The 27,566-nt window shown below is 44.0% G+C and overlaps 1 protein-coding gene across 1 annotated transcript; it reads left to right on the plus strand.

Annotated features, from left to right (window-relative positions):
• Window positions 1-27,173, plus strand: FRRS1L (ferric chelate reductase 1 like). Its single transcript, XM_046021717.1, has 5 exons — window positions 1-415; window positions 12,127-12,211; window positions 14,479-14,617; window positions 17,934-18,180; window positions 21,750-27,173. Exons 1-5 carry the CDS (start codon window positions 1-3, stop codon window positions 21,920-21,922), a joined length of 1,059 nt encoding a protein of 352 aa, XP_045877673.1. The 3' UTR covers window positions 21,923-27,173.
• Window positions 27,174-27,566: the final 393 nt, after the last annotated feature.

The raw sequence follows: 27,566 nt of genomic DNA on the forward strand, positions 1-27,566 counted from the left end.
ATGCGCAGAGCGAGGCGCGCGGCGGCGGGGACCGGCGGCTGCGCGGCCGCGCGGGCTACGGGCGGGGGCGGGCGCGTGCTGACGGCGGCGGCCCCGGTACCGGCGCAGTCCCCACCGGCGCCCGCGGCGCCCCCGCTACGGCCCGGAGCGGCCTGGCTGCGGGATCGGTGCGCAGCGATGGCACGACCGCCCCGGCAGCGCCCGAGGGCCTGGGTGCCGCTGCTCTTGCTGCTGCTGGCCGGGCCCACCACTTGCGCCGCCAGCCCCGCAGACGACGGCGCGGGCCCCGGGGGCCGGGGACCCCGGGGCCGCGGGCGGGGGGACACGGGCGCCGACGAGTCGGTGCCGCGCCACGACTCCTCCTATGGCACCTTCGCCGGGGAGTTCTACGACCTGCGCTACCTGTCCGAGGAGGGTGAGACTGCGAGAGGGTGAGGGGCTGCGGGAGGGAGACGCGGGGTGGGGGTGGGGGACCGAGGCGGCCGGAGTGGGGGTTTGGTAAGGAGGCCCATGGATGTAGCCCTGGGACTGCGGGACTGGAATCGGGAGCGCACTGCTCAGACCCCCGCCGGCCTGCAGGAGGCACCCGAAGAGCTGTCAGCGCCTTCCACCCACCGCCCGGTTTACAAGTAGGGAGACTGAGGCCAGGAGAAGGAGGTGGTCAGCCGAGCCCCGGGAGGCTGAGGACAGGTGGGGCTGAGCCTGCGCTCCCCCCAGTTCTTGGCTCGGGCCTCCACTCTCCCTGTCCGGGGTTGGGGTAACGGGTGGTAAGGGAGGAGACCGCCATCTGGCCTGGGTGTGTGAGATCAGGGGAGCTGGTGGGAATTAGAAATCATAATTTAAAGTGATGTTGTCTTATTTTCTCCCTGACTGTATTGACCTAAATTTGTAGAGACTAGCGCCCCAACCTTTCAGCGTTCCGTTCCTGCTGACTGCCGTGCCATCCTAGCTGGGGCCTATTTCTGTCCGGACTTCCATCCCAGTTCTTTTCTGTTACCACACGTGTTAGGATTCCCTGCTGTGAGCCACCATTGTTGGGGGCTGCTGGGCCCAGAGACTAGGGGTTTTTCAGCTCCAGACCTCCCTGTGGAGTTGCTTTAGTGAGCACAAAAGCCAAGCTGATTCTGTGTAGAAGGAATAGAAACTGGCCTCTTCTCTAGTTTGGAAAGTAATGATTTTCCCATTTTTATGCTAAGAGGAATAGGCAAGAATTAAATTGGGGTTCAAATATTCCTGCAACTGATAGGAGGCTGTGTATACTTGTTATGAAGGATTCGGTTTAGCTGCATACAAAAAGCACACATTAATAGCTTAAATAAGATAGAAGTTTCTCTGTCATGTAAAGAAATCTAAAAGTAGGCGGTCTGGGCTGGTATTGGAGGTTCCATCCTTATCAGAGACCTTGGATCCTGGTCTTCTGCTTCTTCACAAATTTAGCCTGAAACTTCATAGTCCAAAATGGCTGCTTGATCTCCAGCCACTACATTCACAGTCCAGTCAGTGGGAAAGAGAAAGTGGGAAGTAGGTCACTAACCATTTTATAAGGAGATTACTCAGAAGTCCCATAGAACAATTATACTTCATTGGCCACAACGTGGCCACATATAACTGCAAAGGAGACTGGGAACGGTAGCCTTTTAGCTGAGAGGCAATATGCCCAGTTTAAAAAAAAAATGGAATTATTGTATTGAAATGGAAAGATTGGATTTGGGGAAATATATTAGTTGGGTAGAGGTTCAAGTGCTGAAACAGACACCCCTACATATAGGGGCTTAAATAAAGTATTTTTTTCTCACATGAATCTGACTGGTCTGGGCAGTTGGGACAGCTCTGTTCCACAAGGTCATTCCATCTTGTTCCACCATCCAGTAAAGTTTCATCCTCATCAGTGTGGTGGAAGACGGGTTGCTTGAATGTCCTTGTTCAAGCTTGAGGGAAGGAGAAAGAGGAAATTCAGGACAGACCATTACCTTTTAGGCTAGTTGCACAGGTCACTGCTCTTCGTATTCCTTTGGCAGGAACATAATGACATGACCTAGCTGCAAGAGAGGCTGGGAAATGTAGTCTTCTAGCCAGGCAGCCATGTGGTTGGGTAGGAGGAGGGACAGGGGAGGGGGTTGAGAGGGACAAGCAGAAGCAGCATTATCACTCTGGAAATGATCAAACATTTCAAAGCCCATCTGTTTCTGAAAGCATCTAATACATATTTATTCTGTTCGTAATCAGCCCAGCATGCTGCCAGGTGACTCACACATGGCACCTGAGAGCTCATATTCTCATTGGGCACATGTCCCTAACAGAGGAGATCAAGGTCAGATGCTCTATGTCCGTTTGTATATACAGAGAGGATGAAGTTAGTTGTAGAGTCCAGATGGTTTTGTCAACATGGACGTCTGGTGGCTGTAGCCATAAGGAAGGCTTTATAGAGTTGAGCTAGGAAGTATGAAAGCCTTTGATGAGCCAGAAGAGGGAGGACATTTAGGTGAGGTGACCCCACAGGGCAAAGGGCAGGCGATGTGTATACAAATCCCTGGTTTGTCTGTTTACCCCTCTCACTGGTTCTGTACATGTAGCCTGAGGCTCAGCTCTGACCCCCAGAAATCCATGATGGTTCCAGCCTGCTCAATGGAGGAAGCCTCAGCTTGTTTATCTGGAATGTTCTCTTTGGACCAACTTCCTTTTACAGACACCTCTTACTCCTCCCCTTCGGCACTTTCACTATCTTCAAATGCAGATCCTACGTCTGGCTGGTGGGTGCTAGTGGGGAGGTTTGAGCCTCTCAGGGGCAGTACCACCACTAGATAACCCTGGGCCTGGGTTTTAGCCCTGTGGATCTTCAATAGAGATTTTCTCCAGATCCTTAGAAATAATCAGAGACATTGTCTTAAAGGGTACTGGCAGAGCGAGAGAAGCAGACCAGGCAAATGTCCCAGGTGGATGTTCTAACCCAGAAAGTGAAGGGAAAGGGGACATCAGGATGCAGTGTCCCAAGCCTTGGTGAGGCCCAGTAGTGTGACGGCTTGAAATAGCTGATGGAGACAGGAAATGAGAGGCGAATTTTCCTGAGATAAATTCAATGGAGAAGGAGGGACTCGGATTGATTTTGAAGGAAGTGGCAAGCGAAGAGGTAGAAATAGTGCCTTTAAACCACTCTTTATTCTTCTTTTTAACATTGTATTTTTATTTATTTGGTGGAGAAAGGGAGTACACGCAGGGGGTATGGCAGGCAGATAGAGAAACAGCCTCCCTGCTGAGCAGGGAGCCCGATGTAGGGCTCCATCCTAGGACCCTGGGACCATAACCCTAGCTGAAGGCAGATGCTCAACTGAGCCACCCAGGCACCCCCTTCTTTTTTTTTTTTTTTTAGATCTTATTTATTTATTTGAGATAGAGAAAGTGCAAGAACATGAGGGGTGGAGAGGGAGAGGGGGCGAGGAAGAAGCAGACCCCCACTGAGCAGGGAGCCTGACGTGGGGCTCAAGGCCAGGACCCTGAGATCATGACCTGAGCTGAAGGCAGACACTTAACCGACTGAGCCACCCAGCACCCTAAAAATTACTTTCTTTCTATCAGTACAAATGGGGCTGTCTTTTTCTAGTGATTAGAATAAATGTTTCTTCTATGCAGGGGACCCTCTTTTCAGATTCAAAGTAGCCAACTAACTGAGTTTTCAATGAAAAGATGGCCTGGTAGTATGTAAATCCAAAAAAGGGAATTAGACTAATGGAGATGGAAAATTCACTGAAACTTCTGGAAAGCCCACTGACCATCACCCACCCTATCTAGAAACCATTTCTCCAGTGTTCTGATAGCCCAAGACCTCCATAGCCAGAGCTGAAAGTTGGCTAATTTGGTATCTCTAATTACCCCCTCAACATGTTCAATTTTAAAAATTTATTTTATGTTTTGGTTTAACTATGGTATTTGGAGAGAACGTGCAGGGTGGGGGAATGGACAGAGGGAGAGAGAGAAATTCTTAAGCAGTTTCCACGCCCAGCAAGGAGCCCATTGCAGGGCTCCATCTCATGACCCTGAGATCATGACCTGAGTCAAAATCAAGAGATGAACACTTAACTGACTGACTCACCCAGGCACAACTTACCTATGCTAGATTTCAGAATTCTTAGGGGTTCCCACTCTTTAAGCCTATACAACTCATCCTTACATTCCTAATACCTCTTTCAGGGAGCCTTCCTGATTTTCTCCTTCTCCCCTTCCCCTGCCACTAAGTCAGTGCAGAAAACTGGCCCACGGAAAAATGTAAACATCTTAGCGAAAGCCACACAGCTAGAAAGTAGCAGGGAACTACGTAGATTTGTTGATTCCCTTTATGGATAAGATGGTACAGGGTGTCCAGCTCTTTGGAATAGAGGGTCCCTGTTGATCTGTACTCCAAAATACAGTGGGATGGGCTGAATGGGGTCTGTTGGTGGGCAGACTTGAGGAAAGGGGCTTGGAAACAAGGGGGTAGGCAGTTAGTGGGGAACTGCTGTTTTCTACCTGCTGGAGTGCCAAGGCAAAAGCTTTGCTTGATGGCCATGCACGCGTGTGTGGAGCTTTCCATATTTTACATTCTCTAAATCTCCTCGACCTTTGTACTTCATTCTATGACCCTGATAAGGAGAAACAACGATTCAGGTAGTTTGGAAAGAGAAAGAGGCTGGTGCAGTCGTCCTCAGATTTGAACAGACAGCTGCTGGTTAAAACTTCAAGGAATCAAGACTAAATTAATACCTGAGGGCTGTGAGCCAAGCAGTCAATTAGAAGCAATAAATAGCAAACCAGAAGCCATTAACCACCCAGTGGAGGATGGCAAAACAGGCTCAAGGGATTTCAGAAAAGGAACAGAGAGTGTCTGGGAATTAGACAAGAAAGGAAACCACAGATAGTCACCAATTTGATGGATATTTGGGTTATTTCCCATTTTTGGCTATTATGTATAATGCTGCCATGAACATCTGTGTACAAGTCTTTTATGAATATATGTTTTTCTAGTCCTCTTGATAGGAATATTTACATAGCAAATTGGAAAGAATCAACAGATCAATAATCAGGTGAATGCCTTATAGTTACCATAGATAAGATCGACATACGTAAACCAAAAGCTCTCTTCTTTTTTTAGCGAAAAATAAACTAGAAGATGTCAAAACAAGATATCTAAAATAGCAACAGAAATCCGTATACTGTCCAAATTTTGCCTACCAAAGAATGCCCAAAGAAACAATATTTTAACTATTAAGTGATATGAAAACTATGAATAAATGGGAAATATATCATGATCTTGGAAGGAGTGACTTGGCTTTACAAAGATGTCAGCTCTTCCCCCATTCATTTGTTCATTTACCACAGTTCCATACAGGAGCCCAACAGTATTTGGGGAGAGAACTTGACAAATTAGTATCCATCCTTTGCATGGAAGAATCAAGTTCTGTGAATGGCTGAGATACGTTACGAACCCTGGCAATTCATACACTGATCCTGGCTCAGGAACCACCAAATAAACCAGAGAACACAGCAGAGAGTCCAGAAATAGACCTATGTTCCTCTGAGAACCAGTAAATTATTGAGTTGTCCTTATAAATTGCTAGGGAAAAGATGAGTTATTTGAGTAAATGGCAGTGAGAAAAATTGAGTCAATGTAGGGAGAAAAATAGAACTGTTTTCTTCACATTGTATTAAAAAAAAAAATTCCAAATGGGTTCAGTCTAGATGTGAAAGGCAGTACCACAACGTTAATAAATAAACATGCAGGGAAAGATCTTCAGGTCCTTGGAATGTGATTAATCTCTGGGACCAGACTCTAAAAGCACAAAACAAAGGAAGAAAAATTATCTCCCCAACGTCATCACATTTAAAGATTTTGTTCCAAGGAGGGATATCAGAGAAAAAAGCAAGATGGGGGGCAGACCAGAAGGGGGGAGAAACGCAGCGTGTGAAACCAACAGTGAACCCACAGTGAATTAGTATCAGAAATGCACATAAACTCCCGTGAGAAAGACCAAATCCCAAGTTTAAAAAAAAAGCTCAACAATTGTGTATATACACACCGAAGAAAAGGAAACCCAAGTGGCTAATACAGATACGAGATGTTGAGCTGCACTAGTACTTGGGGAAATACAAATGAAAATACTGAGAATGTGGGATACTATCGAGTACAGGCAAGACTGGAGGGAAAAGAGGAACCTCGTGCTCCGGGGCGGCGATGGTAGACCCCTTCCTTCTGGCTGAATACTGACCTCACCGAGCCTCCTGGAATGAAGGGTGTGACCTAACTCTAGCTCTCCGGGGTTTACTGAAACAAAACAAAAACCTCTTGCATATGTCCACAAGAAGCCTACGTAAGGCAGTTCATCTCATCATTACTAAAAAATTTTTTTTGCTGAAGCAAACATTGAAGGCACTTCAAACATTAAGGCAACTGAGAGGTTATTTCTTTTTCTTTTTCTTTTTTTAAAGATTTTATTTATTTATTTGACAGACAGAGATCACAAGTGGGCAGAGAGGTAGGCAGAGAGAGATGGAGAAGCTCTCTGCTGAGCAGAGAGCCCCAGGACTCTGGGATCATGACCTGAGCCAAAGGCAAAGGCTTTAACCCGCTGAGCCACCCAGGCACCCCGAGAGGTTATTTCTAAAAAATCTGGCTATATGCACATCAGAGAATGCTCTTCAGTCAGGAGTAATAACAGGTCTCACGTTCATACATAGGGATAGATTTCCAAAGGAAAATATTAAGTAGGAGAAGCTGTACCACACAGTATCGCTTATGCAGATTGAAAGCATGCATAAGGCTCCTACTTTTCAAGAGCACACATGTATAAAAATCAACATAGGGATGGTGGCTGGTGAGTCGGGGTGGGCCCTTGCTAATCTGCTCTGCTTGGGTGCTTCTGGATATCTCCTATGTGGCCTGGGATGGCCAGGGCATTGCCGCGTGTGGGCAGCGTGGCACGGTGGTGTTGGTAGCTCAGTGAAAAATTGCTCGTGGAGCCTCCACGGTCGATCCCAGTTCTGCTGAAGGCATTTTGGTGATTATTTTATAAAGGAATCATGCAAGACTTTCAGGATGTTGTTTTTGGGAACATGAAAGGATTTTTGCAGTAAGGTGGGACCTCACCCTGGGCAGACAGAGTTCCCTGATCTCTGAGGAGCTAGCACAGATGAGAAGCTTACCTCCCAACCCCCCTTTCAGTATAGCACAATAAAATACTGCTTTTCTAAGATGTATGCGTCAGAGTGCTCATTTTGTTAAAACCTGCAGGCTTTGCAGAAGGTTACATAGGAAATACTCTAGACTAGGAGGAAAGTGGGCTTAGGAACAGATTAGGGGAAAATAGAAGATGGGCTTTGCATAGACTATTAGGAGTGTCCCAAGCCAAGCCAAGAAATGTCACCGGTTTCATTTGGTGCACCTACAGACTTAAAAATTAAAATTGTGCCATCAAGATAATGTGCCAGTCCAGTTGTACAAAGCCTATCAGATGCCCTGTTGAACGACACTCTCTAGCTAGTTACCAAGAGAATGGATGATAAGGTGCAGCTGCAAATCCATTGTGTTGGTATTTAAGGATTAATCCATTCAATCTCTATCCATCAAGATCTGATCAGAAAAACAGAAACCAGTTCTAAGCCTTTTTGTTATTGTTCCTAAAGAGGATGGCCAGCCCCGGGAGCTATCTAAGTAGATGTTGAGGGACTGGAGAAGCAAAACGGGGCACAGAGATGGGAATGGTTGGAAGCAGCTACTGCCCCTGGGACTGGGTGGTGGGATGTGTCGGGGCACAGAGAAGGGCTTGAGACAGTGGGAATCTAGAAGCTCAGCCAAGAGACCCCCTCAAGCCCCCCGAAACTGCAGCCCATCCTCTGAGAATGGGGCTCTCTGCGCAGCTGCTGCCGGTTCCTTTGAGGGCATGACAGGCTAGTTAGGGGAGTCTAGAAAGCAAGCTGGAAGCTGAAACCAACTTGCCATGGCAAGGATGAAGCAGGATCACTGAGGAGTGGAGTAGTGGGCAGCAATCTAGTTGGAAATGATGAGGGAACAGAAGGCAAACTGAGGACAAACCAGAAGCTGACCACCCGCCCCCCCACCTACCCCCCTGCCTCATGGGATATATGGACATTCCTCAGGCACTCCTGGCTGCCCTAAAGAGAAAACAGTTCATTTGTAGAGATCACAATCCTGCAAGACATGAGTCCCCTCAGTTTACAAATGTCTTAGCGATCTACAAGAACAAAGCATTTCTATGAATAACCTAGCTTCCAGAAGGAAATGTGGACACAATTAAATGCTTATAATCTGCAGCCCCTTGACAGATACTTGAAGTGGGGAGAGTGTATTGTTCCTCCAGGAACTTCCCAACTATGTTCATAGTTGGGAAAAACAACCTTCATAGAGGGAAAAACAACCTTAACTTGACGACAGCAAGGCCTCTGGTATCCTGTGAGTGGTCTTGAACATATGAAAATCCTTTTGAAACCCCTTTTGCCTTACTACCCCCAATCCCATAGTGTATAATCAGGCACCCTTCACCACCCCGGGGCAGCAGCTCTTACTGCCCACAGGTCCTGTCCCCATGCTTTAATAAACCACTATTTTGCACCAAAGACATCTCAAGAATTCTTTCTTGGTCATTGGATCTGGACTCCACCCCACAGAACCTCACCTGTATTCTAAAACCCCATCAGGAAGGAATGGTCTTCCCTTCTTCCTGCCTCCTAGCCTCCCTCCAATGTTTCCTTTTGGCAGAGCCTAGCCAGTTGTCAAAGGAGAAATGTGGTTCGCAGAGTGCTCAGACCATCATAGAGTTGGCTATAGAAGGCTGGGTTGTAGCTCACAGACGAGAGCTTAAATACTGGCACATGGGCCAAACTAAATTTGTGCCAAATAGATCATTTAAATTCCGGGAGGAAATGGTAATGTTGCTGCGTTTAATATTATTCTGCCAACCCCAACGAGTAGAGTGAAATTAATTTCTGTTGCTAATAACCCAGAGTTAGCGCGGACCCCACAAACCAAAGGGGGTGGTCCATAATACAACCGCTCTCACTGTAGATGAACTGGCTGCAAATCCCGGGGCTACCCGCAGCCCTCCTCAGGTTCTGTAACTCACTCGATTATTGCACAGAGTTCAGGAAGGCACTGTACTTCCTATAAAGGATACAATTCAGGAGCAGCTGCCGAAGACACACATGAGGGAAGTCTGGGGTCTCCCAAATGCAGAGTTCCTATGTCCTCTCCTCATGGAATCAGGCCTTGTCCCCCTCCCTAGTATTAGTTTGTTCACCAACCAGGAAGCGGGATTGAGCTTGTGTCCAGAGTTTTTATTGGGGTCTCATAATATAGGCATTATTGATTTAATCACTGGCTACATAATTAAATATAGTCCCCAGCCTCCCATCCCTCCCCGGAGGTGGGGCTGGCTGACAGTCCCAAACCTCTAGTCACATGGTTGGTTATTCTGGTGACCAGCCCCCATCCTGAGTCCTCTCATCTCTTAGCATAAAATCCAGTGTGAGCCCAAGGGGCTCATGAATAACAAAGACAGGCTGGGAAGTTCCAAGCCTCTCGTCCAGAGACCAGGGACAAAAACCAGTCAAATTCTTTATTATACAACATCTTACGAAACCAGAGAAAAAGATATGCCCCAGAAGCTTTTGACAAAACTAGTTCTCACTCCAAGTTTTAGAGTCGTAAAAGAGAATAGGAAATTAGAGCTAGAAAACCCCTGAGAAGCCATTTGCCAACACTAATAAGGTAGTTTGGTTCATTAATAAATGAGTTTTGTTCCAAAGCTTGCTTGTATTTAGAGCTTAGAAACCCATTCTTCTAGAGATTATCTTACCCAACAGTTATTAGTTCTCAGTCCAGTTTACAAAACTTAATAGTAATAGTAACCCAATAGTAACAGTAACTGGCATTTATTGAGATGGAAATCTGCTGTATGCCAGTGTATTTGTTCTAGGTGCTAGGAAGTGGTAAAGATATCAGAAGAAGATGGGGAAACTGAGAAGCAGCATTGTAAGAGACTGTCTGTTTCAGTTATGTACAGAATTTTTAAAAAATTTTATTTATGGTGCCCTGGGTGGCTCAGTGGTTAAGCATTTGCCTTCAGCTCCGGTCATGATCCCAGCATCCTGGGATCCACTCCCCTGTCGGGCTCCCTACTCAACAGGGAGCCTGCCTCTCCCTCTCCCTCTGCCTGCCCCTCCTCCTGCTGGTGATCTCTTGTGCATACGCGCGCTCTCTCTCTCTCTCTCTCTCTCTCACATCAATAAATAAAATCCTTAAAAATACATATTTATTTATGTGAGAATGAAACTGTGTGAGTAAGAGGGGCAGAGGGAGAAAGGGAATCTCCAGGAGACTCCCAGCTGAGCGCAAAGCCCAAGGCAGGGCTTGATCTCACGACCCAGAGATCATGGCATGAGATGAAATCAAGAGTTGGATACTCAACTGCCTGGGCCACCCAGGTCCCCAGGTACCCATAGAATTTTTAAAACATAAGTAGTCATTGCATTCCTGGATAAATATTCTGAGAAAAGATTAACCTCGGCATTTAGTGAGAAATAAGAACATACATGAAGATGCTTAGCATAGTTTGTAGCGTTATGCAGTTGCTCAATAAATGTTAAGAGAAAAAACAGAAAATTCGTCCAAGGCTGGACTCAGTCTAGAGTACCAAAGTAGATTTAGGGCTCAGCATAAAATAAGCATAAACGTAGAAAAGGTAATGCACTTGACCCAGTTGTTTAAAGATGGTAAAAAGCTACTAGGGCTATATTTAGCATGTGATCAAGACCTAGCGTAGTAGAAATGAATGTCCAAAGTGTGCAGATGTGTGCTAGGAAAGTGTGGCCTAGTGGCTTTTTAAAAAGTATAATCTAGTGTGATGTGGGAAGCAAAGGCAAAAGAAAAATTAAATTTCCTTACTACTTACAGCACATTGGCAAGGCCTTGAAACAGGCAGAGTGACATTCCTCTACAAACTCAACTGCCTCGATGTTAGTACCTTGCTAACCTAGGGGTTAGTACCCCTAGGATCCTGCAGTCTACTTTGACATATAAAAATTCCTTTGGAAAATTCCTTTATCTCTGCCTACCAAGGTATATATTGGCAGTCAACCCCCAAGCATACAACCCACTGAAGGGTCTCATGACTGAGTTTTTACTAAACAGTAATATCAATAGCTGGAAAGGTCCTCAAGGCCCTGGAAACCTTGTTTCCAAAATACCTGGGAGGCTTGTACTTTCCCTAACACCGTCCCAACTTGAAAGGATATAAAGGGCCTCTCCTCTGGACCCCAGTACAGCTCCTTCTGCTCATGGGTCCTGGGCAGGACCCCTGATATTTATTTACATTGCCTAGTATCTGTGGGTGATTTTATTTGTTCATTTGACAATCACATAATCAGCATCCATTGCCAAGCACTATGCTGGACAGAGAGCCCAAGATGACCCACGTGTGGTTCCCATATGCATGGAGTTAACAGCTGAGGAGAAAAAATCTTGCTATCACAGACCGAAAGCATAGCGCAGGCCTACCCTTTAGTGTGTGGTTGACTGCATTAGGACTTTAAGTGATCTTACAAGAAAGAGTTGTTAGAAACGATGTGCTTGAAGAATTTAGTGAGCCAGGAAAATATCCTATAAACTTCGTGAGAGATGGGAGTTCAGAGAAAGGGGGAAATCCTATTATCCTATATAGGTGTACATGGAAAACCTCTACCATCAAATATACAAATATTTCATTGTTGACTTTTTTTCCTTTTAGAGCATGGCTCTTTTATGAAAACTGTGATGTTCACACTCCCAGGGATGGTGGCAAGCCCATAGTTGTATGAAATTAGGCCACCTCTCTGCCTCAGGTTCCCTGCCTGTATAATGAGGGAAAGGCCACATAATTCTCAGTTTACATGTAAGACTGGCTCAGAGATGTGTGCCCTACACCCTCCCCTCCTGAAGAGGGTGATTAGGCTTACACGAAGCCCTTTTCTGAGGACCTAAACATTTCTAGACACATGTGATAGAAAATAGTCAACATACTAAAAGAAATAACATACTAAAAAAAAATTTCTCCTTGGAAAAGCTGTCACTGGATTTTCTAACCGTTGTTTATTCTCACTGTCTAGGTTACCCTTTCCCTACTGCTCCTCCTGTGGATCCATTTGCCAAAATCAAAGTGGATGACTGTGGAAAAACTAAGGGATGCTTTAGGTTGGTAGATCTGCAAGTTGGTTAAATTTAAGGCTAAGGCACTGATTTACTTCTCAAGGTAGTATTTGCGATGTGTACAGCTCGTTCTAATCAAGGGCCTGCAGCCCCCTCATAGTGTCAGCAGGTGTGACCTGCTTCCGATGGCCACCCCAGTCTTCGGTCTTGGAGGCCACAGGCTCTCGAAGGCTCTTTGGCACTGGAATGTCCTTCTCTGGTTTTTCATATATGACCATACTGCCGTTGGCCCAGGTGTCTACTCCTGACCAGTTGGCTGTATGAAAAAGCATCACGTGACATGGGCTGTGTCTTATTAGCAGGACTGTGAGTGGGACAGACCATGATAGACATGTCTAAGACCAAATTTCTTCTCAAATAGTCATGACTTAGGGATATCTGGATGATACTCTCTAGTCATGAACACTGATGATTGTAGTGAGTTTGCTATGTCAGGTTTAGGGAGTCCCCCGTGATTACTAGTCGTGCTCTATCAAGACATGATGGCCCAGAACTAGCAAACACCGATACAGATGGTGAGCCTCCCATCCAGACAGCCCCACTTTGTTGGAAAAGCCACCTCCTTTTTGAAACTGTTATTTCCTAAACTAAATTGTCCTTGAGTAAAGGACATTGCACTGAAATTTCTGAATTCTTTTTCTTTTGCTCAGTGCTCGAGGTCTATGGAGAAAAAAATCAAATAAAGGGATTTTTGAGTTCTATTTGGATTACAAGGGTATTTTTAAGGCATGTTCTTTAAAGATTTTATTTATTTGAGAGAAACAGAGAGAGAGAGAGGGCACAAGCAGGGTGGAGGAACAGAGGAAGATGGAGAAGCAGGTTCCCTGGTTATCAAGGAGTCTGCCATGGGGCTCGATCCCAGGACTCTGAGATCATAACCTGAGCCAAAGTCATATGCTTGACTGACTGAGCCACACAGGCACCCTTCTAAGGAATTTTTAAGAATCCAAATAATACTATTATTGAGGAAATGGGCCAGCAATGTTAACTCTGGTGACTGGGGGACATTTTCTAGAAGGGAAGGAATTTTGGTACCTGCTGTCTTCGGGGTGGTTTGTTTTCTGGCCCATTCAATCCTCTAACTTTCTTTACACCCATTCAACGTTTTCACCGGGTTCTATACTGTCCTCAGCTCACATCTCTTCCCAGTTGTTCAGGGTCCCTGCCAGCATGCTGGCATGTTCCTTGCCTCCCTCCTCAGTCAGTACTTGGCAGCCTCGTGCCCTGTTCCTTCAGGTACCTTCTGCCTGAGCTTCCCTTGTCCCACCCATTGCTACAGTTTTCTGTTCTTCTGAAAATGGCATGAAGCAATGTCCCTCTCATTAGGACTTTCCAATTCTTAAAGGATCCACAAGTCCCCAGATGAAAATTTAAATTTATGTTTCCATTGCAATCATGCCCCTTAAAATGATGAATGTATGCATAATCGGATTATGTGGATAACCAGTTTATATTGCTTGGTACTCTGGTGTCCTGATTTGTAATTGTGTGATAGCCTGATAGAGCCAAGGCAGATTTTATAAATAAATGATGCATTTATGCTCAGGGAATACCAAATGAGGTATTGATTTGAGGTATGTATGAGGGTTTTGCAGCCATTCAAACAGATAAAAGCGGAGGAAAGTGGAATCATGTTTAGTAGTAAAGAACGTGTGCAACCAAGAGACACTGTGCAGTATAGCGAGATATGGCCTGTGCAGGTAAGCAAAATCTACCTTCAGTAAGACTACACCATCTATTACCCGAATGCTCAGAATTTACATGTTCCTGGGTTTGTAGTTTGGTTTATATTTAATCTGTAAGTTTTTGTTAATTTAGTTTATGAAAACTTGTAAGTGAAAAAGAACTGATATATATTTAATTCACAAAGACAGTTTATTAACTCTGAGGATTTCTTCCCCTGAAAGGGATTCAGAAAGAACTCAATCCTAACGAATGTCTGAGAAACTCTAATATAATGTTGAGAACTCTGGCTGGGAGTGGAGGCCCAGGTTCAAGTCCTCTTGCAGCTACTGATTCACTATGCAAGCAAGCCCCTTCCCATCACTGGTCCTCAGGTTCTATGTAGGTAAAAAGGAGCAGATATTTTCCAAGATCTCTCCCAAGTGGAACTGTGGTTTTCAGATTCCTGGTAGCAAGGACCTCATTCATTTGGTAATCTTGCTTCACTCTGCCTGATACATTGTTGACTTCTTAATGTTTTGCAAATAAGAAGATGAAGCAGCAGTGCTCTGTTTTGTTCTATCCTATAGATATGGCAAGCCCGGCTGTAACGCGGAGACCTGTGACTACTTCCTCAGCTACCGGATGATAGGGGCCGATGTGGAATTTGAGCTGAGTGCTGACACAGATGGTTGGGTGGCAGTTGGATTCTCTTCAGACAAGAAAATGGTAAGACGCAAATCATGATGAAGGATGGTTTTTTCCCCCTTAGTTTGCTGTGCTGCTTTAGATTTTGGAGAATGGGCATGGTTTCTCCCAGCCACCATGCCACTGAGAAATATGTGCATCACCAACATTTGATTTTCTTTTTCAAAGCAAGGGAAATACATTGATAAAAGCAGTGTACCAATTATATTAGTTATGGCTCTCTGATGGCAAGTGAAAAAAAATTCAAGCTAGCTTAAACTGAAAAGGAAGGGCTGGTTACAGAAATATGAGGTATCGCGTGGTACCTGCATTTGTTAGTTATTCGGGCAGTAATGCTGCAAGAGCCTCCAAGCCACATGGTTTAGAAGCATTTATTTCTTGTTCACGTATATATCACTTGGTTAGGGTTCAGCTAGGCTTGACTCCAGCGCATGAATTGGATTCGGGTTTTCTCTCATCATTCTGGACCTAGCATCTACCAAGGCATGTCATTCTCATGGCAGAAACAGAAGGGCAAGGGACCTCCAAGCCAACTTCAAACCTCTGCTCACATCACATCTGCTAACATTTCATTGCCCAAAGTGAGTCACACAGCCAAGCCCAGAATGAAGGGATTGGGAAGTTCACTGTCCTGCCCAAAAGGCCCTGTGAAGGGGCAGGTATGTAATAGTACTACTGGAGAATGAAGCCTTGAACCCAACAATTCAGTCTTCCACAGTACACCTCTGGACCTCAGAAAGGCCAGGAACCCAGAGCAGGACCAGACGGGGCTTGTGGACCCCAGGCAGCTGTCTGTCTCTTACTTCTGCTTCTCTCTGTGTCTCAGCTGTCTTCTTCCCTCTTCCCTGTGTGATATCATCATTTGCCATCTCACTGTGCCAGGGTGCTTCCCAGACAGCCAAATTTTCTTGGGCCCCTGTACTTTTTTTTTTTTTTTAGATTTTATTTATTTATTTGACAGACAGAGATCACAAGTAGGCAGAGAGGCAGGCAGCAAGAGAGAGGAGGAAGCAGGCTTCCTGCTGAGCAGAGAGCCTGATGCGGGCCCCTGTACGTTTGCACAGGCTGCTGCTCTGCCATGAGGAGCCTCCCTCTCTTCATCTGGCCTGCCTTGAGGCTCCTGCAATGAGAGGGGGCCAGCTCAGATCAGCTTAACAGCAACGGGAGTGATGAGAAGTGTTCAGATTTGGGATATGCTTTGAAAGTAGTGCTGATAGTGTTCACTGGTGGATCTGGGAGAGGTTGTAAGTGGGTATTAAGTAGAGACCGGGGGATCAGGTTAAGCAGTCAGAGCTCTGGGGGCTTTGCTCTTGGAAAGGTCACCAGAAGGATGAGCTTCTACCAAAGCCAGTCCTGGCAGTAAGACAATGGGCCTAATTGGTAAGACTGCATGGATATGAATCTGCATGTCTTGTCTCCTACTTTAGGGTCAGTGAGAGAAACAGCAGGTGTGTGCCATCCCAGAAGCTGGCTTGCAATGCACATGACCATTTCCTGTCCTAGAATGCATTTGTGTTCATGGTGTAGCTGTTAAGATCAGGGTACTCAGGGGCGCCTGGGTGGCTCAGTGGGTTAAGCCTCTGCCTTCTGCTTGGGTCATGATCCCAGGGTCCTGGGATCCAGTCCCACATGGGGCTCTCTACTCAGCAGGGAGCCTGCTTCCTCCTCTCTCTGCCTGCCTCTCTGCCTACTTGTGATCTCTGTCTGTCAAATAAATAAATAAAATCTTTAAAAAAAATAGATTAGGTTGCTTAGAGGAGGGAGGTTGAGTAAGGGGCATTCGAATTTTATGTTTGACATTTTTTGAAAAAGATATATTTATTTTAGAGAGCATGAATGGGGAGGGGTGAGGGAGAGTGAGAATCTTCAGGCAGACTCCCCGCTGAGCATGGACCCCCCCACCCCGACTCAGGGCTTGATCCCAGGCCCCTGAGGTCATGACCTGAGCCAAAACCAAGAGTTGGTAGCTTAACCGACTGTGCCACCCAGGTGCCCCTATGTTGGACATTTTGCTATCTGAAGGCCTTTAACAGGTAAGTCTCTCTTTTCTTCTCCTATTATTCCAAGCACAGATGAAATTTTTTTTCAAAACCTGATGTAAAGGAAAAGCAAAATGGAACCTCTTTTTAATAGCCTTAAACTTTTTTTGAAATGGTACATTATAGTTTTTTTTTTTTTTAATGAGACTATTTTTAGAGCAGTTTTAGGTTCACAGCAAAATTGAAGAAAGGCTCAGAAAATTTCCATATACCCTTGCTTTCACACATGCCTAGCTTTCCCCATTATCAGGACCCCCTACAGAGTAAATGTACATAAACGTAAAATCTACCATTTTAACCATTTAAAAATGTCCACCTCCGTGGCATTAACTATATTCACCCGTGCAACCATCACCGCTGTCCACATCCAGAACTTTTTTTTTCCACAAATGATGACGTTTTGCCACATGTACTTTATTTCTCTTCCCTGCTGCTGCTGCTGCTGCTGCTACTTGCTATTATTTTTATTATTTCCTGGAAGCTTTGGAGAGTCAATCTATTCGTTAAAGTCAGGAAGTTTAACATTAACATGATAGTATGATCAAACATCGTGCCCATTTTCCAGTGTTGCTCATATAAAACTACGTTTTATAGAAATTCTTATTTTATGACTTAGGATTCTGTCTAGGAATATTACTAGTTGTCATGAATGCTTTGTCTTTTTTATTGAAATTGTTTCTTTACCGTGTGTGTGTGTGTGTGTGTGTGTGTGTGTGTGTGTGGTGTTTCACGACATTGGCTCTTTTGAAGATCACAAGTATGTCTTGTAATACTTTTTATAATGATTTTTTGTAGAATGACTCTCGGTTTGGGTTTGTTTCTTCATGATTAGGTTCGGCGTGCATCTTCAGCAGGAGTACTAAATCGCTGGTGATGTATTCTTTGAACGTCATGTCAGGAGGCACTTGATGTCCACTCTGGCAGTGCTAACTATGGTCACTTGGTCAAAGCTTTTTTTTTTTTTAAGATTTTATTTATTTATTTGACAGACAGAGATCACAAGTAGGCAGTGAGGCAGGCAAAGAGAGAAGGGGAAGAAGGCTCCCTTCTGAGCAGAGAGCCCGATGCGGGGCTCGATCCCAGGACCCTGAGATCATGACCCGAACCAAAGGCAGAGGCTTTACCCACTGAGCCACCCAGGCAGCCCGATTAAAACTTTTTTAATAAAAATAATTTGGGGAGGTGAGATTTCAAATTACAGAGATAATGAGGCAGATATATTTGAGTGAAATTTCTTTCTAGCAGAGAAGTTTGTAAAAGACGCACCTTTGACTCCTTCCTTCATTGTTTCCATGCAGGGTGGTGATGACGTCATGGCCTGCGTGCACGATGACAATGGCAGGGTCCGCATACAGCACTTCTATAATGTAGGCCAGTGGGCCAAGGAGATCCAGAGAAATCCTGCCAGAGATGAAGAAGGAGTCTTTGAGAACAATCGGGTCACCTGCAGATTCAAACGCCCCGTGAACGTTCCCAGAGACGAGACAATTGTCGATCTGCATTTGAGTTGGTATTATCTGTTTGCCTGGGGTCCAGCCATTCAGGGTAAGTTTACATTTTGGCGTCTGGATTAAACGCCAGACGCTGCTTTTCTTGCGTTCATTATTTATTGGGCAAGAGAGCGGTGAGCCCTTTGGATAGAGTAAAGGAAAAAAGGAGATAGGATCCTGCCTTTAGGAAGTTGTAACGGACTTGTTACACACATGGACGTACAAACGTGTACACAGCTGGCACAGCACAGGGTGGTACATGATGAGCTCTGTGCTTAATGGAGTAGATCATGGGTCTGCTCATGTGGGGGTACGTGTTGTGTTAAATTCTCACAACATGCTCATTTACTCCTCACCACATCCTTAAGCGGTATAGATACTACCGTCCTCATTTTAGAGAGTTTCAGGAACTTGCTCGAGGCTATACAACCAATTGACGGAAGAACTAAAATCCAGTCCCAGGTCTCACTGACTGCAACGTCAGTGAGCACTCTTAGCGCTTATATGCTAAGAATAAAAAAAATATTGAAAATAAATAAATATGGGGTGCTTGGGTTGCTCAGTAGGTGAAAGATCTGCCGTCGGCTCAGGTCATGTTCCCAGGTTCCTGGGATCGAGCCCCTCACCGGGCTCCTTGCTCAGCTGAAGTCTGCTTCTCGCTCTCCCTCTGCCTGCTGCTCCCCCGGCTTGTGCTCTCTCTCTCTGTCAAATAAATAAATAAGATCTTAAAAAAAAAAAAAAGAAAAAGAAATATTAAAAATATTGAACAGGAAAGGACACCTGAAGACTTCTGTAGAGACTGACACCAACCATCCTATGAGTGTTCACTTTATGCCTCTTCTGGTAGTCACAGATCTACCAAACTAACGTATAATTTAGCCCATCACTCCTCAGATTTTCACATGTACAGGAATTACCTGGCAATATTCAAATGCAGTTTCAGTAGGTCTGGGGTGGAACCGGAGACTCTGCATGTCTATCCAGCTTCCCAGTGAATGCTGCATCACTGGGACCTCACTTTGAGTGGCAAGGCTCTTCAGCAGATCCCCTACAAAGACCCAAGGATATCATGAGACCTTTGGGAGGTTGCCAAAATCAAGTTACATGGCGTCTTCAGCATTCCTCCTGGCTGATCAAGCCTAACGGCCTAAGAATGGAAGTGAGTTGTTCATGGTCCTTGTAGGAGTTTCCATTGATTGATCTGGAGATTTTATACTTCCTTTGCCTGTTTCTTTTTCTTTTTTTTTTCGTTTGGAGAGAGAGCGTGCACGCACAAGTGAGAGAGAGCCCAAGCACAGGGGAGGCTTAGAGGGAGAGGGAGAAGCTGGCTCTCTGCTGAGCAGAGAGCCTGATGCGGGGCTCGATCCCAGGACCCTGAGATCATGACCTGAGCTGAAGACAGATGCTGAATGGACTGAGCCACCCAGGCACCCCAATTTTTTTTTGGCCTGTTTTTAATTGGAAAACATTTGTGTGCCTCCAGATATATGACACCTTTCCATTTTGCTTATTTCCCAGGATCCCAACAATGGATCTGCAGTTACATCTTTGAGTACTTTCAGTACTCACGGAAATAAATTATATCTCAGCCTAGAGAAATGAACCCATTTAAAATCATGGGATTTGGAGCCTAAAACTTTAGAATTGAGTGTGTGTTTTCCCCATTGGTTGCTATACCCAGCTCTCATCTAAATTCTTAATTCCCAATTTCTTAGTATTTAAAATGGGGATGATGAGAATACCAACTTCAAAGGAACATTGTAAGCATGAAATGAAAACAAGTATTTGAAGTTCCTTTACAAATTCGAAGTGCTGTACTTGGGAAAGTCATCGTCTAACATAAATGGAATAACAGCCTGACATTCCAGGCCCTCCTCAAGTCTGATCCCACTTTGCCTGTTCAGCCTTCCAGGACTCTGGGTGTTCTCATTGTCCTCAAACAAAACAGGCCTATTCCTACCCCATATACAGGCTTGTGCACCCGTTACTGATTCAGTCCCTCTCTATTGATCAAATCCTATCTGTTCTCTTTTTTTGTTTGTTTTTGTTTTGTTTTTTTAAAGTGCAGCGTGTTCTGTTAAATCTTTTTTTTTTAAGATTTTATTTATTTATTTATTTATTTATTTTTAAAAGATTTTATTTATTTAGTTGACAGAGAGAGAGATCACAAGTAGGCAGAGCGGCAGGCAGAGAGAGAGGAGGACGCAGGCTCCCCACAGAGCAGAGAGCCCGATGCGGGGCTCGATCCCAGGACCCTGAGATCATGACCTGAGCCGAAGGCAGCGGCCTAATCCACTGAGCCACCCAGGCGCCCCTAAGATTTTATTTATTTAATTGACAGACAGAGATCACAAGTAGGCAGAGAGGCAGGCGGGGGTGGGGGGTGGGAAGCAGGCTCCCTGCTGAGCAGAGAGCCTGATGCTGGGCTCCATCCCAGGACCCTGGGATCATGACCTGAGCCGAAGGCAGAGGCTTTAACCCTCTGAGCCACCCGGGCACCCACTATCCGTTCTCTTAACGTCTCTCCAAGGGGCTATAGTTTAGGCTATGGCTTAAAGGGGATGTGGGATTAGGTTTCCCTTAAGGGAAATGGAACTGCATGGATAAGCCTAGGAGCCCATGTACATACCAGTGAGGGAGGTTTGGTTGGATAGGAGAGGGGAACATGTCTGTGTCTGTTGAAAGAAAAATCTCTACCAACCTGAGTTTGACTTGCGCTAACAGGAGCCGGCACAGAGGCTGGAGCAGGGAATTAAGTGTCCAGTTTGGCAGGGCTTCCCAGCAGATAGGACTTTAAAGAACACTCACTCTGAGCCCTGTTTCCAAGGAGACCTTTGCACTGAACTCACACTCCTGTAGTCCCCCTAACCCAATTTCCATGTGGCTTATTCAGGAGGCCAGGCACTTTGAATCAACTTCAGCTTTTTAAGCATCCCATGTACACAGCCTTTCCCTCTTTACATGTCTCATCAGGTTAAAAAAAAATGTCTCTCGTCCAAACACTTGTTTGGTATCTTAAACCTCCTGCTACCTCCCTCTGCCTCTCAGCCATACAGACGTGTGCACCGCACACCTGCACGCTCTCTGGTCCGACCTGGGCCGGCCACCACTTCATTATCCACAGACAGTGACAGAGACCTCCATCTAGAAGGAGAGTGTGGTCAGGACTGGTTGATGACCCATAGAGGAAAGATACATTTGAGGGGAAAAAATTGTAGCTCTTGCTGTTTGAAATCAACATAGTTTTCCTTATGGTATTAGTGAGATGAAACTCATTAGAGATCTTGAAAGTGGGCATTCATATGATACGAAGAACCAACAAAGTGGGGTGAAGTGGAGAGATCCATAATGTTGTTCTGGTAGTGGGTGTCTGGATCCATGAGAACCAGTCTTTAGGGGGCAATTTAGGTAATTTCGATGTTCTTTCTATTCTTATATAGGTACAGTTACAGAGAATTCTTTGATAGCTCTAATACCTGATTCCAGATCTTTATGATCCCGGCTTATGGACTCAATGCTAAAGACTTGTCTGCTCTTTCCGTTGTTTGCATATGTCATTTTAAATCTTTCTCTTCTTTCTTTCTTTCCTTTTTTTACTGACCCCTTCCTCTTTCTTTCTTAAAGGCTCTATCACCCGACATGACATAGACTCACCACCGACTTCAGAACGTGTTGTCAGTATTTACAAGTATGAAGACATTTTTATGCCATCAGCTGCCTATCAAACGTTCTCCTCTCCATTTTGTTTGCTTCTCATTGTTGCCCTGACCTTCTACTTATTGATGGGAACCCCTTAACTACAGCTGCAAAGCCAACATATTAAATAGATTAGAAAGTCTTTAGTATAAATATATTTTTAAAGAATATGCAGTATAATTTTAGCCTTTCTTATTTAAAAAAAAAGACTCCTATGATTTCAGTTTTTTGGAGGAAAGAGCAAGCTGCTTTTCTAATCAAAGAGGATTGTTTAATATTGATCCCATACTTTTGGAAAGTACTTAAAATTTTTTCTAAGCACTTTCACATGTGTTTTCTTATTTGAGCTTCATAACATCTCTGAGTTGGCTTGATGAAAATTGTTAGGGCCATCTTACTGAATGGGCTTTGAAGTCGAAGAAGCTGCCTTTTTTGGTGACCTGCGTGCCATGTGGCCTTGGCTACTTGGTCAGATAACACACAATAAGGTAGAGAAAGAGCTAGGCACATGGATTCTAAACGACCTTTATTCTTCCAACTACAGCTCAGGAGAGTTACTTGGAGCATTAATAAAGAGAACTTCACTGGGTGGCCCTAGTTCATAATCAACCTTTTAGTCGGGAGAAGTTTCAAATTTCCATAAATACGTTTGGATATTTACACAGCTGATGGGGAGAATGGGAAAGTTTGCAATGATAAGAAAATGGTCTGTACTTACTGGAAATGTCTTCTCAGTCAGTGAGTAGTTATGAGAAAATATTTTTTGATTGCTGTTTGGAAAGGTTAGAAACAGAACTGTGAGTGTTCCTGAAGATGTAAAACTCTATTAATGATACAAAAAAATAAGGGCATTCTTAGCGGTTAGAATTTAGACTCTTCTATCACTGTATTTTATAAATTAAACAGTTCATATATGGTTACAGCTAATTCTGTTGTCAGAGTCAACATCTACGGAGTATGGTTAAATATGTATTATAATAGACAAATCATCCTAATAAAAGTTTAAGGCATTTTGAAAATAAATTAACATTTTTGGAGATTGTGGAGATTTGGAATAGAAACTTTTTAAAGATGACATTTCTTTTTTAAATCAGAAAATGGGAGATGACTCCTAGAGTGAATTCACCTAGAGTTTCCGTTCAGCGTGTTCAGACTTGTAGACTGGACCAGCAGTCAGCAGAAGTTATCCTAATGCCTTGACTAAATGCATTCCCTTTTTTCAAAGGAACCCAAATGTTCCTTTGCTGCAAATGTCTGTGCTAACAGTCTGTTCAGAGGAAAAGAGTCTATGGTGTCGTTGAGTTGCTGATGGATTTCCACCATCGAGTTTTGCAGTCCTCTGGCTGCCCCCCCCCCAACTACTTGTTGCTTTAGAGATGGATTTGTGGATTTTGTAATTAAACAAGACGGGAGACTGATTTCTAATACCGTCCTTGGAATTCACCATCAGGGTGAAAGTCCGCCTGGTGGTGGGGGGGACCTTTCAAAGTGTGGAACTGTATAAAAATAAGGAAAATATTGAGATTTTGTGACATACAGTCTACCAAGTGATGTCGGAGAAAGAATCCTCATTGCAGATGGGGAGAGGTTAAATGACATTAGGTGAGCAGAAGAACTGGGTAGGATTCAAACTCAGGTCATCTAGTTCAAGTCTGTGGCTCCACCTCACTGCCATCGCCTTGGAACGGAGCCCTCGGGTCCCGGCTGAGAGTGGCCATTGCACACCTTCTAAGCTATTGTACTTGTTCAGTAGTGAGGATAGAGTGTGTGCAGACACCCACTTTGTAAATAAGAAGGCAAATATTTTTCTACTTCACTCTCTGATGTACATAGTATTTCAGCTACACATAGGTTAAGACGAAAGAGAGATGGGCCAGCCTCTGTAGCAGGCAGGGAAGGACTACTCTGACTTTCCCTCTGCTTGCATTTCAGGTCAAGCTAATTATTTCATGAATTGCTTCCACTTTGATAACCAGCCTTGCATATGTGTGCTTAGAACTTTCTCTGACTTCTCATTGCCATTAGGGTAACACGCAGTCCATTTTGATTATCCCCATAATCATCTCTTGCCACCACTCCTCACTTGCTTTGTCCACGCAAGACAGCTGCTCTCAGCTCCCCTCTCATGGTGTCGCCTGTGCTCAGAAGTCTCCCACTTCCTGTGCTTGCTGAATTCCTGCCTATCTTCCGGGTCACAGCTTCAGTATTTCTTCCTCCAGTCCCCTGGACTCGACAGGTGTAGGTCCCCACCATGTGCTCCCACATCACACCAGGCTTCCCCATCCTGCTGTCCGTCATACTTTATTTTACTGCAGTCACTTGCTTGCCCTGCCTTGCCAGCTCCCCGATGCAGGGACTGTTACAACCATGAGTTGTAACAGACACTGCTATGCTGTTGGTGCTCAGCAAACACTTGTTGGACAGAAAAAGTAAATAAAACTACTTCTGTGGCAAGTCGCTTTGGTTCAGAGGCTTGTATTTCATCTACGAAGCCAGACTGGCCAACATTTTTATATTCTTCCACCTGTGATCCAACCATAAACCATTTCTTGAGCAAACCCCGAACTTTCGAAACACAGATAGAAAGTTGGTGCCGTTGTGCCCTGCAGTGAACCTTAATTGGTATTTTGAGCAATAATTATTGTTCGCAAATAAGAATTGACAAGCCAGGACTGCACAACAGCATTTGACTGCCATTTCAGAGGATCGTTAGTTTGCAGGCACACTGAAATTAGAATTCTGCAGATTTCAACTTCATTTATTCTTACCTAATATGAGAATAAATTTGTTTTATCTCTGTGTTCCCATTTTCCAACATATTACTTGTCCCAGGGGAGATGCCTAACCCCCCCCCCCCCACACACACACATATACATACGTACATATGTGTATTTTTTTTAATAAAATGCCCGAGTAGAACCATAATAAGAGCTAAATATATTGAGTGCTGTTCTAAGCCCTTTATGTGGATTTATCCATTTAATCCTCATAATCCCCACAGTAAGTAGATTCTGTTATTAAACCAATTTTACAGATGAAGAAACTGAGGCTAGTCATTTGGCATAAATGATCAGTGCTGGCCGTTGAATCTAATGCACTTCCTTTACAAAGGGGCAGCTGACGCCCACGTAGGTGAGAGGACATCCTGCACATTCATGTCCTTACGCACACTCATTAAGGTGTTTATTAAATGGAACCCACTATGCACACTCAGATTAGGTGCTTTTCCTCCCCTTTACTGATTTACAATAAAATAAGAGGACTTTTATAGTTCTGTTTGGGAAAAAGGTGCATTTTTCTTTCTTATCAAAAACATCTAGAATCTTTATCAGCCATTTTAGTACTTTTAATAGTTTTTTAAAAATACACAGATTGGACAATAATGGAAGAATATGTTTGTCTTAGTTACTTTTTAGAAGTGATTTGCCTAAAGCCCCAAGTCTTCTCATTTGGAACCCAGTGCCCTCTCATTGCTCCGCTATGGTCGCAAAGCTGAATTTATAACCACGATTTCAGACAAAATGCAGAAGCCATAGTTAATGATCTTAAGCTGGATTTTGTCATTAAGGACACCAGAAAGATCCGACAACTCAGGGATGGATTTTTCATCCCAGATGGTTCTTACTACAACTTCTGCAACTAAGTTTCCTGTCTATATTCTGGATTTTGTGCTTCCAAGATGTTACCATGGAGGCTGTGTGTCATTCTCAAGCCTAGCCTGAGGTCCGCAAACCTTTTCGTTAAAAGGCCAGATGGGAGAGAGTTTTGGGCTCTGCGGTCTCTGTTTCAGCTGCTCGGCTCTGCTGCAGTAAATCCAGAACTGGGTAAGCAGCACTTTTAATTTCTCTAAGCCGTGGTAATCATGAATGACTTTCACTGTTGAATTTCTCTTCATGGTGGGGATTTCAGTGTTCCCAAGTAATTCATTTACCTGTAGATTTCTTTTTAAGCATTATCTACATCTATTACGCCCAGGGGAGAGTTTTGCACGCACAGTTATGGCACCTCCCTTGTGTATCCTAGTGGAAAAATGTTTGAGATCTCCTTCCCTAGGCCAGATGCTGAGATGTGTGTACTTGATTGTATATAATTGTTATGTTTAGTGGACAGTTTGATTATTCTCAGTGTGTGTGTGTGTGTGTGTGTGTGTGTGTATGTATGTTTGTACATACATGACGAGGTCTGCATGTGTTTGTACATAAATGCCTGTAGACACATGCAGTGCCCTCATGAAGGTCTTTGTCAGGATTGTACTTGTTCCTGATCTCTTGAATCCTCTAAACCCCAAGAGATACAACATTGTACATATTACAGGCAAAACTACCTTTGAGTTTATAGGAATTTTGTTTGTAGAAAGGATTCCTTTATGAAGCCTTCCCTCCTCCACTCAACCAGATAATGAGTTGTTAAGAATGTACAAAGTATCATTGTTGAGTTTGACTTGGCTATATTTTTAGTTAAGGCTGACCTTAAGTAAGTAAATGGCATGTTGATAGAAGCTATACATATTTTGTATTTAGATTCCTTATCTGGATATTTAGTTATATCAAGTTGGACTTCCCTGTTTTCATATTTAATCAGTAACCTGATTGTAAGTTCCTTTTCACAAAAATAGTGGCTATGTTCGTGTGATTTTAAGTATGTCTGCAGACTGAACATTGAAGCAAATCATCAAGCTCTTTGAGATTCTTCTCTTAAAATGGACTGATGCTTGTTGTTAGGCAAATAGCTGTTGAGTTCCATCCTTCTGGAGGGTAAGTGATGCTCTAGGGTGACTCTCAGCCGTGGCTGCGGCGTTCACCCGGGGCCACAAGAGTCTGGTTCCACTTCATCACGTGCAATGTCCCGGCCACCTGGATGAGCGAATGCAGCTTCTCCACATGCCTTATTCCCACAGACACGCTGATATGCTGGAACAATCTGGCTCCAGGAGTATTAATATACTTTTTTGAGACTGTCTACAAAATACTATTTTGTAAAAACGATGCCTTTACATAGACACTGATGGGTTATATTTGTTTTATAATAATTGTGTACCTAATGTTCAACTGCAATTGATTTTGAGACTTATGTATATTTATAAGCCCGTCCTCCGTGAATTTTTACTCTAAGACGTGATATCTTACTAATAAAGACATGGATTTCTATTTATGTAAAATAATTGTAGCAATATTCCTAGATGCTACCTAAATGATTGTTCTGTCCGTTTGCCATCACAAATCCTTTTATGTTTAGAGAATTATGTTACAGTTAGAATATGTTAACTAGATATAAACTTTAAAGTATAAATTCTCAACATGGTTTGAAATTCTTCTTCCTGTTGATACAATTAAAATTAGTTTATAATTCCTTACTGCTTTGCTCTGGTCCATTTTTGTTTTTTTTGTTGTTTTTACATACTTTCATTAGCAAAGTCTCCCTGAATTTATAGAGCTTGGAGAAGATGACAGCCCGTTTTGTCTGACAAAGAGGAAAGTCACGTTGCAGTAGTCAGATAAAAGTCCTTGTAGAGAAACAGTTTGCAAAATGAAATTGTACCTATAGCTTCAGCTTAATGCCTTTATCACATAGTAAATGGAGGTCTGTAATCCCATTTAAAGTATACAGTATTAATGAGGTAGTAGCATAATTTCAGTTATGAGCCTTACCGGGAGCTAAGTCATTATGTACTAAGAATAGTTAGAGTTTAGTAGTACAGCCTCACGAATCATGGGGGAAGTATGAGACTTGCTGAATAGGGCAGGT

This window comes from Meles meles, chromosome 11 (genome assembly GCF_922984935.1).
Source record: "Meles meles chromosome 11, mMelMel3.1 paternal haplotype, whole genome shotgun sequence".
Taxonomy (NCBI): Eukaryota; Metazoa; Chordata; class Mammalia; order Carnivora; family Mustelidae; genus Meles; species Meles meles.